Source organism: Nematolebias whitei, chromosome 20 (genome assembly GCF_014905685.2).
Source record: "Nematolebias whitei isolate Nwh7 chromosome 20, NemWhi1, whole genome shotgun sequence".
NCBI classification, from domain to species: Eukaryota; Metazoa; Chordata; class Actinopteri; order Cyprinodontiformes; family Rivulidae; genus Nematolebias; species Nematolebias whitei.
The window spans coordinates 22,914,505-22,928,565 of NC_056517.1; the positions used below are offsets into that span (position 1 = coordinate 22,914,505).

The 14,061-nt window shown below is 39.2% G+C and overlaps 1 protein-coding gene across 1 annotated transcript in view; it reads left to right on the forward strand.

The window, feature by feature from the left end:
* The window catches only part of impa2 (inositol monophosphatase 2), a 79,698-nt gene extending 72,045 nt beyond the window's left edge, over positions 1 to 7,653 (forward strand). The window contains exons 7-8 of the mRNA XM_037694257.1: positions 4,424 to 4,575; positions 7,431 to 7,653. Coding sequence (XP_037550185.1) covers positions 4,424 to 4,575; positions 7,431 to 7,549 — 271 coding nt within the window. The 3' untranslated portion in view covers positions 7,550 to 7,653. The remainder of the gene's footprint in view (positions 1 to 4,423; positions 4,576 to 7,430) is intronic.
* The last annotated feature ends 6,408 nt before the right edge of the window (positions 7,654 to 14,061 follow it).

The window sequence follows — 14,061 nt, forward strand, 5'->3', positions numbered from 1 at the left end:
TGCTGCTGATCTGTTTCATGTTGCTGCTGATCTGTTTCATGTTGCTGCTGATCTGTTTCATGTTGCTGCTGATCTGTTTCAATGTTGATGTGTTCATGCGTGCTCATCTGCTCACAGACTCATGTTCATGTTTGTGCTGATGTTCAATGTTTTTATGTTATGAGTGCTTAGTGTATATTTAGTTGATGTTTTTCTTAGTTCATATCTTGGATGTTATTACTGTTTTTCTTATACATTTTATTGTTGGATGTAACTGGGACCCTGTGTACATAATTTCGCTCCACCACATGTACCACATGAGGTGCGAATGACAATAAAGAAACTCTGACTCTACTCAATAAACAGCGTTTGAACATTTGACCATCAGCTGATGTTCTGCAGCAGCCTGAGCTCCGGTGAAAACTGGTCCTGTTGGAAACTCCCAACTTACATTTCTAACGACGTTTGAGCTTAGGTTAAATTAAATCTGTTCAGCCGGTGTTTCACATTTGTCTACTTTTTCTTGTTTTTATATAATTTGCTAATATTTACTCTGTTTATAATGTTCAACCTAAATGTTATTCTTCTTCCACCTCTTTATATATTATAACTGTGAGCCCAGTTGTTGGTTCTGTTAGTTCATATAGTCTGAAGCACATCCAGGTTCGCAGACCAAATCTGAATAAAAATTTATTTGCCCCCTACAAAAAATGTTTTAAATGTTGGTCTCAGATTAAATTAGAATAAAAATGAGGTTAAATTAAAATCCTAAATGAAGCTCTTAGATCTAGTTATTACATCGGCTGTAATGGTCCCTGATGTTTTTATATGACTTGTCTCCTTTTCACTGCAAATACAGAAGACAAGTTAACTCTGTATGTTAAACATTTCCTTCACATAATTAAATAAATAAGAAGAAAGGTGCTGGGTAAAAGCACGATTCATATATATTCTACAAATATCATCACACTATAAGTGCAGATGTTTCATGATAAAATTAGTTACATAAGTTTCTCAATCACCTGCTTTTTCTTGACATTTACACTTGTTCTGTATTCTAACAAGTACATATTTCTTTAAATATTTTATAACATTTATCTAGTCTAATTGATGTAGTTTATACAAGAGTCACTGGTTACTCAGGTTTATGAAGACAACTTTTCTCAGGATAGTGTGTTTTGCTACTACATGAGGTTATATGTTGCAGATGATATTTAGTGATGAAAGTACCACATGATGCAGTCAAGACAAACTCATGGAGCTCTGTGTAAAGAAATAAGGTTAATGCAGTTTTCAAGTATGGTCTTGGATAAAGTTCAGCTTAAAGGGCAGCTGTCAGTGCTTTACCTTCATAACGTTGCTTATTAATCCCAAGTATTAGTAACAGTGCTTCATATGGCTTGAAAATGCATAGTTTTGAGTAGATTTAAAAAATATCCAAGGGGATATGCCCAGACCCCCTAGGACCGCTTCACTCCACAGCTGCTCATTAAAACATACGTGTCCATCTTAGCCATCATCAAATTTTTGCTGATAGTCTGTGTCAAATACAACATAATATTTGTTTTAATTGGACAACCTGGTTTCTAAAGCTAAAAGGCAACATACAAGACCAAAGCATGTTATTTTGTATGTGAATGCAAACGACAAGTCTCGGTACCAGTCCACACAGGACTAGTTTTCATCTCAGCCAGTGTTGCCAGATAGGGCGGTTTACTGCACAATTGGGTGGTTTTCATTTAGATTTTGTGGGTAAAATTGCTTTGGACAGGTGAGGTTAATTTGGGTGTATTTGGAGTCAGATCAGCAGTTTTATTAAAACACATTTCAACCAATCATTCATCATTATTGGTTCATAGTAACGCTCCCCTGACGCTCCATCACTGATTGGCTATTGTCATCTGCCAGGGCGTTGACAACAGAGAACTGGCGAGGTGGCGCCATATAAGTTTTAGCAGCAGGTGGATCTGATGTAATAAACCTAGCAGGAAGATGCAGAAGTGGGGAAAATATAAGAGTTACAGCAAAGAGTGGGAAAGCGACAGTGATCTTAAATCGTGGATAGTGCCATCTAAAAACGATGAAAGCAAGGCTCACTGCAAATTTTGCAGTTCCAGCCGATAATCTAATCTGCATTAAAAGTAAGAGTTCAAAATCAACTGTAGTAAATATAATTATTGCAGTTATGTAGAAATAAGCTTAGCATATTTGTGTGTGCGCACCGATCATAGTTTGTGTCTTCTACATGTGAAAAGAGGAGCAGTCTACACGGCTGTTGTGAATCTGTCTGCAAACATGTTAGTATGTGATGTGTCACATGACACTCACTGGATCTGCTGCTGTGGTGGCTGGGTCAGAGTCGTTTACAGTGAACTCTGGGCAGATCTTGTTGGATTGTTGCGTTCTGCCACATAGTGTTAAATTTCCTTGGCTTGTACTGATGTGCGCTCATGTTCAAACAGTAAATATAACAATATATTGATTGGGCGGGTTTTTGTGCGATGTGGCGGTTTTTAACAGATTTTTGGGCTGGAAAACCTGGACTCTACCTGGCAACACTGATCTCAGCTCAAGCTGCTGCAGAACAGCTGGTGTTAAAAGTGCAAACATCATCCCTGGGCACTGGAGAGCTTTGACTGTTTACATCTTGGTGCCATTTAGAGCTCACATGAACACCGGAGCAGTGAGAGGGAGGGGTGACCTTAGACCTTGTATTGTTTTTGTTTCTCTTGAGAGGATGTGACAATCACTACTTTGGTTTCCATGATAGGATGATGCCCGCTAGCTTCTTTTTTTTGCACATAAATGTGCAGCTAGGTGTTTACTACACTGAGCGTCAGAGGTAACAGAGTCCTGATGAGGCCACAGCAGTTCAACCCTAAACACCATTGTCTTAGTTTTTGAACAGAGTTCAGCGCAGGTGAAATATTGTTCATATTTTCCCTGTCTGTAATTCTCAAGCTTCATAGGTGAGGAGTCAGTAGCAGCAGGCGCCCCCAGCGTTCTGACTGACAATCCCACTTGGATCATTGACCCCATCGATGGTACCACCAACTTTGTTCACAGGTACTACTAACCTCTGTTCAGTCCTCTCTTAGAAAGTTGTACTGGATTAATTGTTTTTATCTGCGTTCCTCTTGTAACTATTTTTACCTTTTTAATTAGCTCCCTTTTCTGGGATTGTCCTCTCTTGGATTGTCTTCAGGGATAATGAGACAGCCCAGATGAAACTGAACTGATAATAGAAGCTGACTCCTCAGAGCTTGAATCTAAAGGGAGTTCATTAAATGCATGTTGCTTTGTATATTTCTGTTGCTTAGGTTCCCCTTTGTGTCTGTATCCATCGGCTTCACGGTGAAGAAAGTGGTGAGTGATAATTCATGCAAATCCCACGTTGTTCTGCTGTGATTTCTTCATGATTAGCGACACTACCCCCATCGTCTTCTTGTGAATTTCTTAATAAGTCTGTAAATTTCTACTATTATACAGCTGCTGTTCTATATATATCGCCCTCCTCCCACTATGCATTAACCAGTGCAGTTTTCTGTGCTGCTTTTTGTCTTCAGATAGAGTTTGGGATCGTCTACAGCTGCATGGAGGACAAAATGTACACCGCGCGGAGAGGAAAGGGAGCTTTCTGCAACGGAGTCCCTATCAAAGTGTCGGGACAAGAAGGTGAGTACTCAAACTCGGGAGTTGCAGTAACAAACAGATCCACTAGGTGGAGCCGAACTTCCACTGTTAACAGTTCAAGGAGTGAATGAAGCAGATAAATGACTATTTATTGTTTTCCTCCAAGATATTAGCCAGTCTCTGGTGCTGACAGAGTTGGGCTTCAAGTCAAATGCTGAGCATTTTGAAACGATGTTGGCAAACGTCAGGACCATTGTCACCATTCCTGTTCATGGGTAAATATTTTTACATGTACAAGCTGCTTTCCTCTGATCTCTAGGTTTACTAGTGGTTTTAGACTCGGAACTAAAAATCTGTTGCTTTAATTGTTTATAATCATTTAAACACAGTCCTAACTACTGTAATAGTGAGATTTGACTCAAATGTTCTCCCTTCACAAATAGCAGTAACAGTTTTCTGTGGCTGAACCTGCTGATAAAGTTAAATGATCTGCAACTAACAAATACACTTTCTATTCACGCTTGTATTTAATAAACTGTGCTCTGAGACCAATACATTGCGTTTCCTGTGGCTGCTTTGCAATAAAAGCCTGTTGGTCATTTTGTTGCTCTGAGGATGAAAATTAGCATCACGAGCTCTAATTAAAGAGACAAAAATAGTAACAACACACACACACAGACTTTTAACTGAGACAAATAAAACTTCTGAATGTGACATTTTTAGAGCATTAATTGGTTTTATAGATGAGAAGATGGACTTTCATGAGCATCTAGAACCTGGAAACAAGATCATGTTCTTACTGGTTTTACAGGATTCGCTCCCCAGGCAGTGCAGCTGTCAACATGTGTCTGGTAGCATCCGGTTCGGCAGACGCTTACTATCACATGGGCATCCACTGCTGGGACATGGCCGGTGGGGCGGCGATAGTGACCGAAGCTGGGGGAGTCATCATGGACATATCAGGTGAGAGAACTGCAGCGCCCAAGTGTGTGCAGACTGCTGAGTGACTGAGCAAAATGAAAGGAAGGGAGAACTGCTGGAGGAGATGACTGCTGTGAAAATTGGCTGCTGCTGCTGTTTCAGTGGAAGAGAAGTTATTGTTTTATGAATTATGAATTGTTACCAATAGTGTGTCTCTCTGCTCATAAATGCCTGTGAAGCTGAGACTGCCGGCTGCTGCTTTGTGCTCTAAACAGGTATTTTATCTTAGGCTTTGGACACGAGATTGCTGAATAAAAATCACCTGTCTTCACATAATGGATGTTTGTCTTGGCAACAAATTACAGCAAATTGTTCTAAGTAAAAAAAATAACTCTATAAAAGGAGAAAATTTTGTTTCAATAAAACATGATTTAAACAAGGCTGAAAACAAACATTAGTTCCCCATAACCAGAGAAATTGCATTTCCTGCAAAAATGCAGTGGGAATGCTTATTGCTGAAGAACTTGCTAACAAAAAACAGCTGAAATTAGCTAAAAACATGCTGAAATGTAGCTGAAATGGAAGAACAAGCCGAAGTTAGCAGAAGAAAGCAGAAAGAAGCCTTATTTGCTGAATTATGTTTAAATAAGCAGAAATGAGCACAAAAGTTGGAAATTAGCTAAAAAGCTGAATTTAGGAAAAAAGTAGCTGAAAAGGCAGAAAGAAGCTTAAACTACCAGAAGGAAGTAGAAGATGCTAAAGAGATCCAAAAATGTGGAATTAGCTGAAAAAGCTAACTTTAGCATAAAAACTGCTAAATAGTAGCTGAATTTGCAGAAAGCTGAAACTAGTAGCAATGAATCTAAAAGATCATAACAAGCTGAAATTTACAGAAATAATAGAATAGAATCTTTTATTGTCCCACGGATGGGAAATTCAAGTGTAACAACAGCAGCAACAGATAAAAAGATTTCACACAAAAGTTCCTAAATGTAATAAAATAAGTTATTTAGGCTGAAAGTAGCCAAAATTACCATGAAAAACTTGAATTTATTTGAAAACAGCTGAAATTAGCTGAACATGCTAAAAATCTAGCTGAAAATGTAGAACAAGCTTAAATTAGCAGAAGAAATCAGAATGGACATGTTTGCTGAAAGAAGCAGACATGAGCACAAAAAAGTGGAAATTATCTAAAAAATAAAAAAGCTTAAATTAGAAAAAAAATGCCAAAAAGCAGCCAAAAAGCAGAAAGAAGCTTAAATTACCAGAAGGAAGTGGAGAAAACACATATTTTGCAGAATTAGGTTTAAAAAAATTTGAAACAAGTGCAAAAAATGTGGAATTGGCTGAAAAAGCTCAAATTAGCATAAAAACAGCTAAATAGTAGCAGAAATAGCTTAAACTTGCATAAATAAGCTAAAAGGAGCATAACAAGTTGAAATTAGCAGAAATAAGTTAGAAGAAGCACAAAAATGTAGTTAGCAGAAAGAATCTGAAAGGAACACAAAACAGCTGAAAGTAGCTGAAACAAGTTTAAATTTGCACAAGGAAGCTGAAAGAAGCTGAAGCAGAACAAAATGTGAAAGGAGCAGTAAAAAGGTGTAAACAGATCTAAAGATTTGAAGGATGTAAAATGAGCTCAATTCATTTCTTTTGAGAAAAAAAATGACAGAAAAGGATAAATGTTTCAAAAAGCTAAAGTTGCACCAATACCAAAAGTCATAGCAGGATTGTCATGAAAGAGCTGAACGTTTTGATTTACGAATTATTGACGTAGCACAAAAATTGTGGAATGAGAATTGCGTTGAAAAACGTACGGAAGAACAATGGATCACAATAGTGTGAATGCTTCATGAGCATCACACAGTTAACCAGGTTTTACTGCGTTTGTCCAAAGATTCAAAATGTTTCAGGTTTGTTGATTTGTGTAGTTTTATTATTGATTCGGGTCTACACTGCAGGCTGCTCATCTGGGGGGAATAAAATAAGCTCAGAAGGGTAATCTAATCAAATCCACAAATCAGGTCAGCCTGACCATCAAAACTCCATCCTGCTCTGTGAGACTGCCTTGGCTAACTGGTCCCTGGAGAGGAGTCCAGTCTGCCAAGGGCAAACTGATCCTGGGGTCTTGGTGAACAGGTCCCAGGGGAGGGAACTGTCCTAAGAAGAATTCAGATCCTTATGAAGCAGTTGGTTCAACAAGAGCTGCAGAAACAAGAAACTCTTGTGTTTTATTAAGTTACTTACTGTGAAAATTACCTCCATAAAAACACATCTGCAAACCTCTGGGCACTTGGATGTTGCAATAAAAAGTAAACAGTCACTTCATTACTTGTTCTGCGGTTTATTTAAAACTTGCAGGTTCTGCAGAAGCGACAGAGACACTACTTTAACACTTGCAATCAGCAGCGAGGGTTTTAACTTGTAGGGTTTTAGTGATGACCTTATAGCAATATGGCAAACCTACAGTTGTTTTACATTCATGTCCCTCAGAATGTTTGTGAGCACAAGTGTTTGCATGTGTGAGGACTCATGTAGGTGTTGGGGTATTCAGAGGCCCCCAGCTGAGCACATCAGTGGTTGGGGAATCTTCCGACCACAGTCTGTGCTAACGCTGCTGTAATCGTCTTTGTCTCGTGTTGTCCAAAAACACTGTATGTATAAAGATGCATAATTTTCAGATATTGGTGATGCAAATGCAGCCATGGGGTTTACTGGTTTCTTGGTTGCAAACAGTCAGAAAAATGGAATGCGAGTTTTTCCTTTTTGCTTCCAAATTTGAGCCACCAGCATTCACAACCCAGTGATATACTGGCTTTGTTAGGTGATCTTATAGTTTATAAATGATTTGCAACATTTTAAAGTCCATTTTTGTCCTTTTTCTCTCCGTTAACCAGGTGGGACGTTTGATTTGATGTCTCGCCGCCTGATTGTCGCCAGCAGCAGGGTAATAGCTGAACGCATCGCCAAGGCGATTACGGAGTTTCCCGTTGGCCGGGACGACACAGAAGCCTAGTAGGACGTCACCATCGCTCAAAACATCTAAACACACTCGGCAGTTTTCTCGATTGTGTCTTTGCCTTAAGGATCAAAACAATGCACTTATTGAAGAACACTTGGGTTGGGGGGGTGGTGCTGAAGCTTGCATTTTTAGTCTTTCAGTTTTACTCCATTGCAGCTCAGCATATTCACACATTATTTTGTGTTGACCAACAGAATTGCTAAACAATTTTAGATCTACACCTTTTAACATGATTTGAATTTTAGAGCTCGCAGTTTATGCAACCATATGTACACAACTGAACACATCCAACTACTGTACTTTATTATGAAGTATTTATCAAGTCCAAAAGATAAAAGTTGTGGCGTGTGATTGATGTTTTATTACGTATGTATTTAAAAGATATATATCAAATTAAATCTCCATAAATATAATTTTATTCATGTCCTGTCTCTGTTTTTTGTTTAACTTCCAGGCCTGCAGAGACTGTTATCGTGTTCTGACATGGTTTTGCCATAAACTAGACATGATAGGTAATTGGCAACTGAATTCAAGCCTGAGTTAGCATTTCTTTAGGAAATATGCTAACAGAGCAAACAACAAACTCCATAAATAAATATGCTAGCTTTGGGTTGGACTCTTGTCTGAAATATTAAAGTAAACCATTAAAATGTGCCAAGACATCTTTCATGTTGTGTTGCTTCACTCAAGCATTCTTGTCCAAGTACTGAACCCTGAGGAACTCCATCACTAACTTTGGCGTATGAAGAAGATTCATTATTTCCATTTAAAAACCGGAATCAAATAAGTGTGATTTAAACCATTTTACAGCTGCTCCTGTAATCCAAACATCATATTCAAGCCTCTGTAGTAGAATATTGTGATCAGCTGTATCAAATGCAGCACTGAGGTCTAACGGGACCAGTAGTCTTCCTGTGTGAGAACACAAAGAGCTGCCGTCTCTTCCCACGAAGGCTTCAGCTATTGTTGCTGGTGTGAAATCCTCTCCATATCCCGGCTCCTAAACCTCCTCACAACATCTTTGCAGTGGCCTGAATCCACAATGTGATGTTGCTTTGACCTAGAAAAGTGATAAATCTATAAAGTAAAGGCAAGAGCAAGAAAAATGTCTCTGGCGGCAAACGGGAAACAAAATAAACAAAAAAAAAAAGGGCCCCTGGATGTGGTAAAACTAGAGAAAAAGAAACAGCCAACGCTACTGTTGTGATTTAGTAGAGAGATAAAAGTCATTACTCCATATACAATTCCCTGCTGTATTTCTCCTGCCCTTTCAGTCGGTGCTGCAGACCGTGCACACGCACAGCCCGTCCCAGGCTCTGATACGCTCTATATAAAGTAAGCCCCTCTGCTCTCCGTGGACCCCCCTTTTCCAGCTCGTGTGTGCTGATGACTAACAAATGGGTTCAAAACACTTTACTTGAGCAAACCCAGCTTTTATGTGCTCTAGAGCTCAGTGGTGCATGTTTATACGCAGAGCTTATTGCCAGTGTCCAATCCAGTTTTACCCCAATGCTTCTGCACAAATCTTAAAGTAATAGTTCAGATCATTTGAAGGGAGATTCTGCGGAAAAGTTCTGAGCTGTTAATATGCTGAATGTAGTAGACAGCTTTGTGAAAGAGCTCAGTTTGGAGAATATGTTGGGTTAACTCTTCAATCTGATAAGAATTAAACTATTCCTCCAAACTTAAGAGCTATCTAAAACAGGTAAGATAACTGTTTAGAACCTTTTCATAAAACCCTACATTAAAAGATCTGGTCTAAACCTTTAATAGTTCTTTACGTCTTTATATCATAACGTTTGCTCAATATTTTAAATTATTCAGTAGTTCCACTGCCAACTATGTCAATATAATCTCTAACTTTATGGTCTGATTGTTACCAAGAAGTGTCAGCCATTCCTGTTTAACACCAAACGTGCTCTTGGAGATCTCTGAGTCACCTTTGACAACTGAAGTTAGATTTTATTTGTTTATTTTCATAATTTTCAAACTCTTTTTGTGTCTATTTTCATGTTTTCACAATTTTTTTTACCTCACTGGGTAACTAAAATCTGGTGGACATGTGTCCAACTGCTGTTGTCCAGACAAAAAAAATCAAACTTTTTAATTTTGCACTTTTGTATTTGTCATATTCATCATGACTTTTAAAAGCGTACAATTTTTCTTTAATTACCACACTAATGTTTTGAGTACCATAAATTGCTTTAATGGCTATTTTACTGTTGTCTCATATTTGGGTTTCATTGCAGAGTAGCTGTGATTTTTTTCCATTCAACCTTTATTTAGACAGGTTAATCTCATTGAGCCTCGGGGACTCATTTACAAGAAAGACATGATTTTAACAAAGAGTGATGACAAGAGTGGACAACAAAGACAATAAGACATTCATAAATGGTGCATACAAATATATATATATATTATATATATATATATATATATATATATATATATATAATTATTATTTTTTTTTAAACAAGTGAATATAAAACAGCTAGATTATAAGGCGGTGTAAAATACTAAAAACAGGAACATGTCTGCATTGGTTCTTGCCAGGTACTTAGCAGATGTTTAAAATCACTTAGAGAGGTCAAGGTCGAGAGCTTCAGGTATTTCTGCAAGATATTCCAGGAAACAGAAACAGAGTAGGAGAAGGCCCTTTTGCCAAGTTCAGTTCTCACTGAGGGAACACTGCAGGTAATAATGTCCTGAGAGTGCACACTGTAGCTGCACTCACGCAGAGACATGTAGGAGGAGATGTATGAAGGCAACAGACCAAGAAGTGATTTAAAGATGAAAATGTACCAGTGGGAGAGTCTGTGTGAAGTTAATGATGACCAGTTAACCAGTGAATACAGGGTGCAGTGATGGGTATGATAGTTACAGCCAGTTATGAATCTTAGCGCACCGTGATAGACAGTGTCCAACATCTGCAGGGTGCTTGTAGGAGCATTCATGTAAGTAATATCACCATAGTCAGTGGAGGGAAGGAAAGTCACAGTTACAAGGTGCTTCCTAGCATTCAGGGTTAGACAGGATTTGTTTCTGAAAAAGAAACCCAGTTAAACTTTCAGTTTCTTTACTAGGTTTTCCACATGGAGCTTAAAAGAGAGATGTGAGTCGACCAAGATACCCAAATATTTGTAGAAATCAACAAACTCAAAAGGGACACCATTTGAGGATAACATCAGAGGCAGAACTGCTGGGACTGACTTCCTGTTTGAAAAAAGCATCCCTTTAGTTTTGTCTGCGTTTAGGACAAGTTTGAGATGGGACAAATCAGACTGGATGATGTCGAAAGTGGATTGCAAAAGCTGGAAAATCATAGCAACTGTTTTAGCTCAACAGTAAACAACTGTATCATCAGCATAGAAATGTAAGGATACATCAGGGATGCTCTGACCTACATTACCTATGTAGATTGTAAAGAGGGTGGGTCCTAAGACTGAGCCTTGGGGTACACCATTGTTGACTGTTAAATAACTGGAGGAAATACCATTATGTTGGTAATTATGATTAAGATAACAGACATCCAGACCAGTTCAGAGACGTGTTCACACCAGAAGGTCGAAGGAAAACTAAATTACTTCACGAGTAATTGGCACAATTGGGTTGATTCCAAAAACAAATTGCTCGTAGATGTATGTCTATTTAATGATCCAAGAGATTTATTAAAATCCTTCAATGGTTCATGATATATTTTGCACACATTTCTGTTTACTTTCATTAACAAGGCAGCGTTTCATATGCGTGACATAAAAAATGCTACTTGCAATAACCTTTACTCCAATTTTCCACTCCATTTTACATTACTGAAATAAGTATTGTAAAGACAATAAATTCTTGATAATTCTACAGAACATGATGATGACCATGAATTCTCAAACATTTTCATTTGAAAGCTAGAACGTTCAACGCAGGTCCTCTTAGCAGAACCATTTTGTTTCTTCTGCAGCTCTTGAGGAGGAATTCCAGTTCGCTGCAATAAACCACTGGTTTGAAGTTTCTCTTAGTGAGATAATCTCTCAGCTGATGAACATGTCCTATTCAACACATGGACCATTGATAGCTGATGTCTCACTGCACTGAGGACATCTGTTATTTGGGTTCAAAGCTTTATAATTTAAATATAGCCATGAACGGACAGTCTGATTAAGCTACAGTGCTTAAGTTCATATATATTTTGTCCCATAACATCTTAAGAATCATTTAAAATCTTAAACTTTTTTGTCAAATAACTCAAAAACTGAACTGCTGACCTTCGGCAGCTTCTGCACCTTGACTGTTCTCAATTACAGCTGCGATCTCTGGAAACCAAACATCCAAAACATCCGTCATCCTGGATAAATTATTCATAACAAAGCTGCCAGGGGGACAGTGGGACTGATGGATTTGTTTTGCTTGTCCCATCACTTCCCTCTGCATGTCTCCCAACATTTCAGAGAGTCTTTCAGAGAGTGCACAACGAGGACAAGAGGGTGACAGCTGCTCTGCTCCAGCTTCCTGCCCCTCAAACAAAACTTTCAACATGATAACCTGCACTGATCTGGCAAACCTGACACAGGTTTGTTTATTCTTGCTGCAGCCTGAGCATCAAGGATTTCCTGCAAAGCCACAACTTGTTTACAAGGATGGCAATGCTTTCTGCCAGAGTTCCTGTGTGCTAACAAAGCTGTTGCCAGATGAAACTTGATTTCAGATAAACAACTTGCTTTCAGAGGCTCTGACGTGCTCGTGCACTCACCTTAATCTGATGCGTGAGCATCCTGAACATGTTGCGACACACATGAACCTGAGGTATGCAAGGCGTGGCTGCATGAAGCATCATGTCAGTGTATGTCAACAGGCTGCAGTCTGTGAGGATCCACAACTTCTCCACCATAATCCTCAGCACTAGCTCCCCTCAGGGCTGTGTGTTAAGCCCCCTCCTGTGCACTCTGCTCACGTATGACTGTGCACCTCCCCATCCAGGTAGTCATATCGTAAAGTTTGCAGACGATACATCGGTAGTGGGATGCATCACAAACAACGAGTCCAGCTACAGGCAGGTGGACCACCTGGAGAACTGGTGTAAGTAGAACAACCTTCACATCAATGTGAAGAAGACGAAGGAGAGGACTGTGGATTTCAGGAAGAGCAAACGCATCTCCCCCCGCGCATCTGCGCTGGACGTGGTCTCCAGCTACAAGTACTTGGGTGTGCACCTGAATGACAACCTCAGCTGGGGCAACAACACTACCAGCCTGATCAAGAAAGCACATCAGAGACTAATTCCTCAGGTGGCTGAGGTGAGCTGGTCTGGGAAGCTCATTCCTCACCTCCTTCTACAGGTGTGCAGTGGAGAGCATCCTGTGCTCCAGCATCAACATGTGGCATGGAGGCTGCACAACTGCAGAAAGAAAAGCTCTGCAGAGAGTGGTGAAAGCTGCACAGAAGTCTGTTGGAGTCAGTCTCCCAACCATCACAGACATCTACACCTCTAGATGCAGAAAGATGGCCATCTGCATCATGAAGTACCCCACTCACCCAGCACACACACTTTTTGCCCCGCTCCCCTCAGGCAGGAGGTTAAGGAGCATTAATTATAGAACCACTAGACTGAGGAACAGCTTCTACCCTGAGGCTGTTAGACCCCCTAACCAGGATAATCACTGTAATTCCCCTTTATTTGGAGATTTGACACTTTATCCATGCCACTGATTTCTTACCTTAAGCTGTTCTATTCATACTCATCTGCTCACGACAGACTCATGTTCAGGCTGCTGTTTAATACACCGTATTATATTACATTATTATTGTTTAGCATATGTCTTGGATCCTTATATACTGTTTCTATTTTTATATATACTTTATATTGTTGCTGAGACCCTGCGTTCACAATTGCATTCCACCTCATGTACCCCATGTGATGTGAATGCAATGAATCTTGATGCTTGCTTCTGCTTTTATAACACAGGCAGAGACATTTATATTGTTGTTTGCATTAACCGGTTCTCAACACACTGTATGAGTAGAAGCCTCTTGAGGCCACCAAAAAGAAACGAGATGCAACTTAATTTTCTTTAGACATGCAGCATTTACTACTAATTGAGCAACGTGTCTTGCAGCAAACTCTCACTTTATGCAACTGTCAGACATTCAAGAGAAGCTTGATGATCCAGGAAATAGTCTCAAGTCCCTGAGGACTGATGTACCACATGGATCTGAATGACAGAATTCAAATAATGTCACTCGCGGGCTGAAATAATCAACCATTCACTGCGAAGAATCTAAAACGAACTCTCAGCTGTTCAGTTAGAGGTCGTTGCTGCTTTTTGAGGTGGGGTTCTATGGGAAGATTAAGAAAAATGGACATCTTACCTGTTGAAGATATTAGCCCTTAAATGACTTGTGCTTGGAAAAACAGTTTAATTCTGATTAAATTAATGCTCCAATGAATAAACCAAGCAAACTTCAAATGATCTGAACCATCTCTTTATACTTTTTATCTTTAAATTTAAATACCGTAT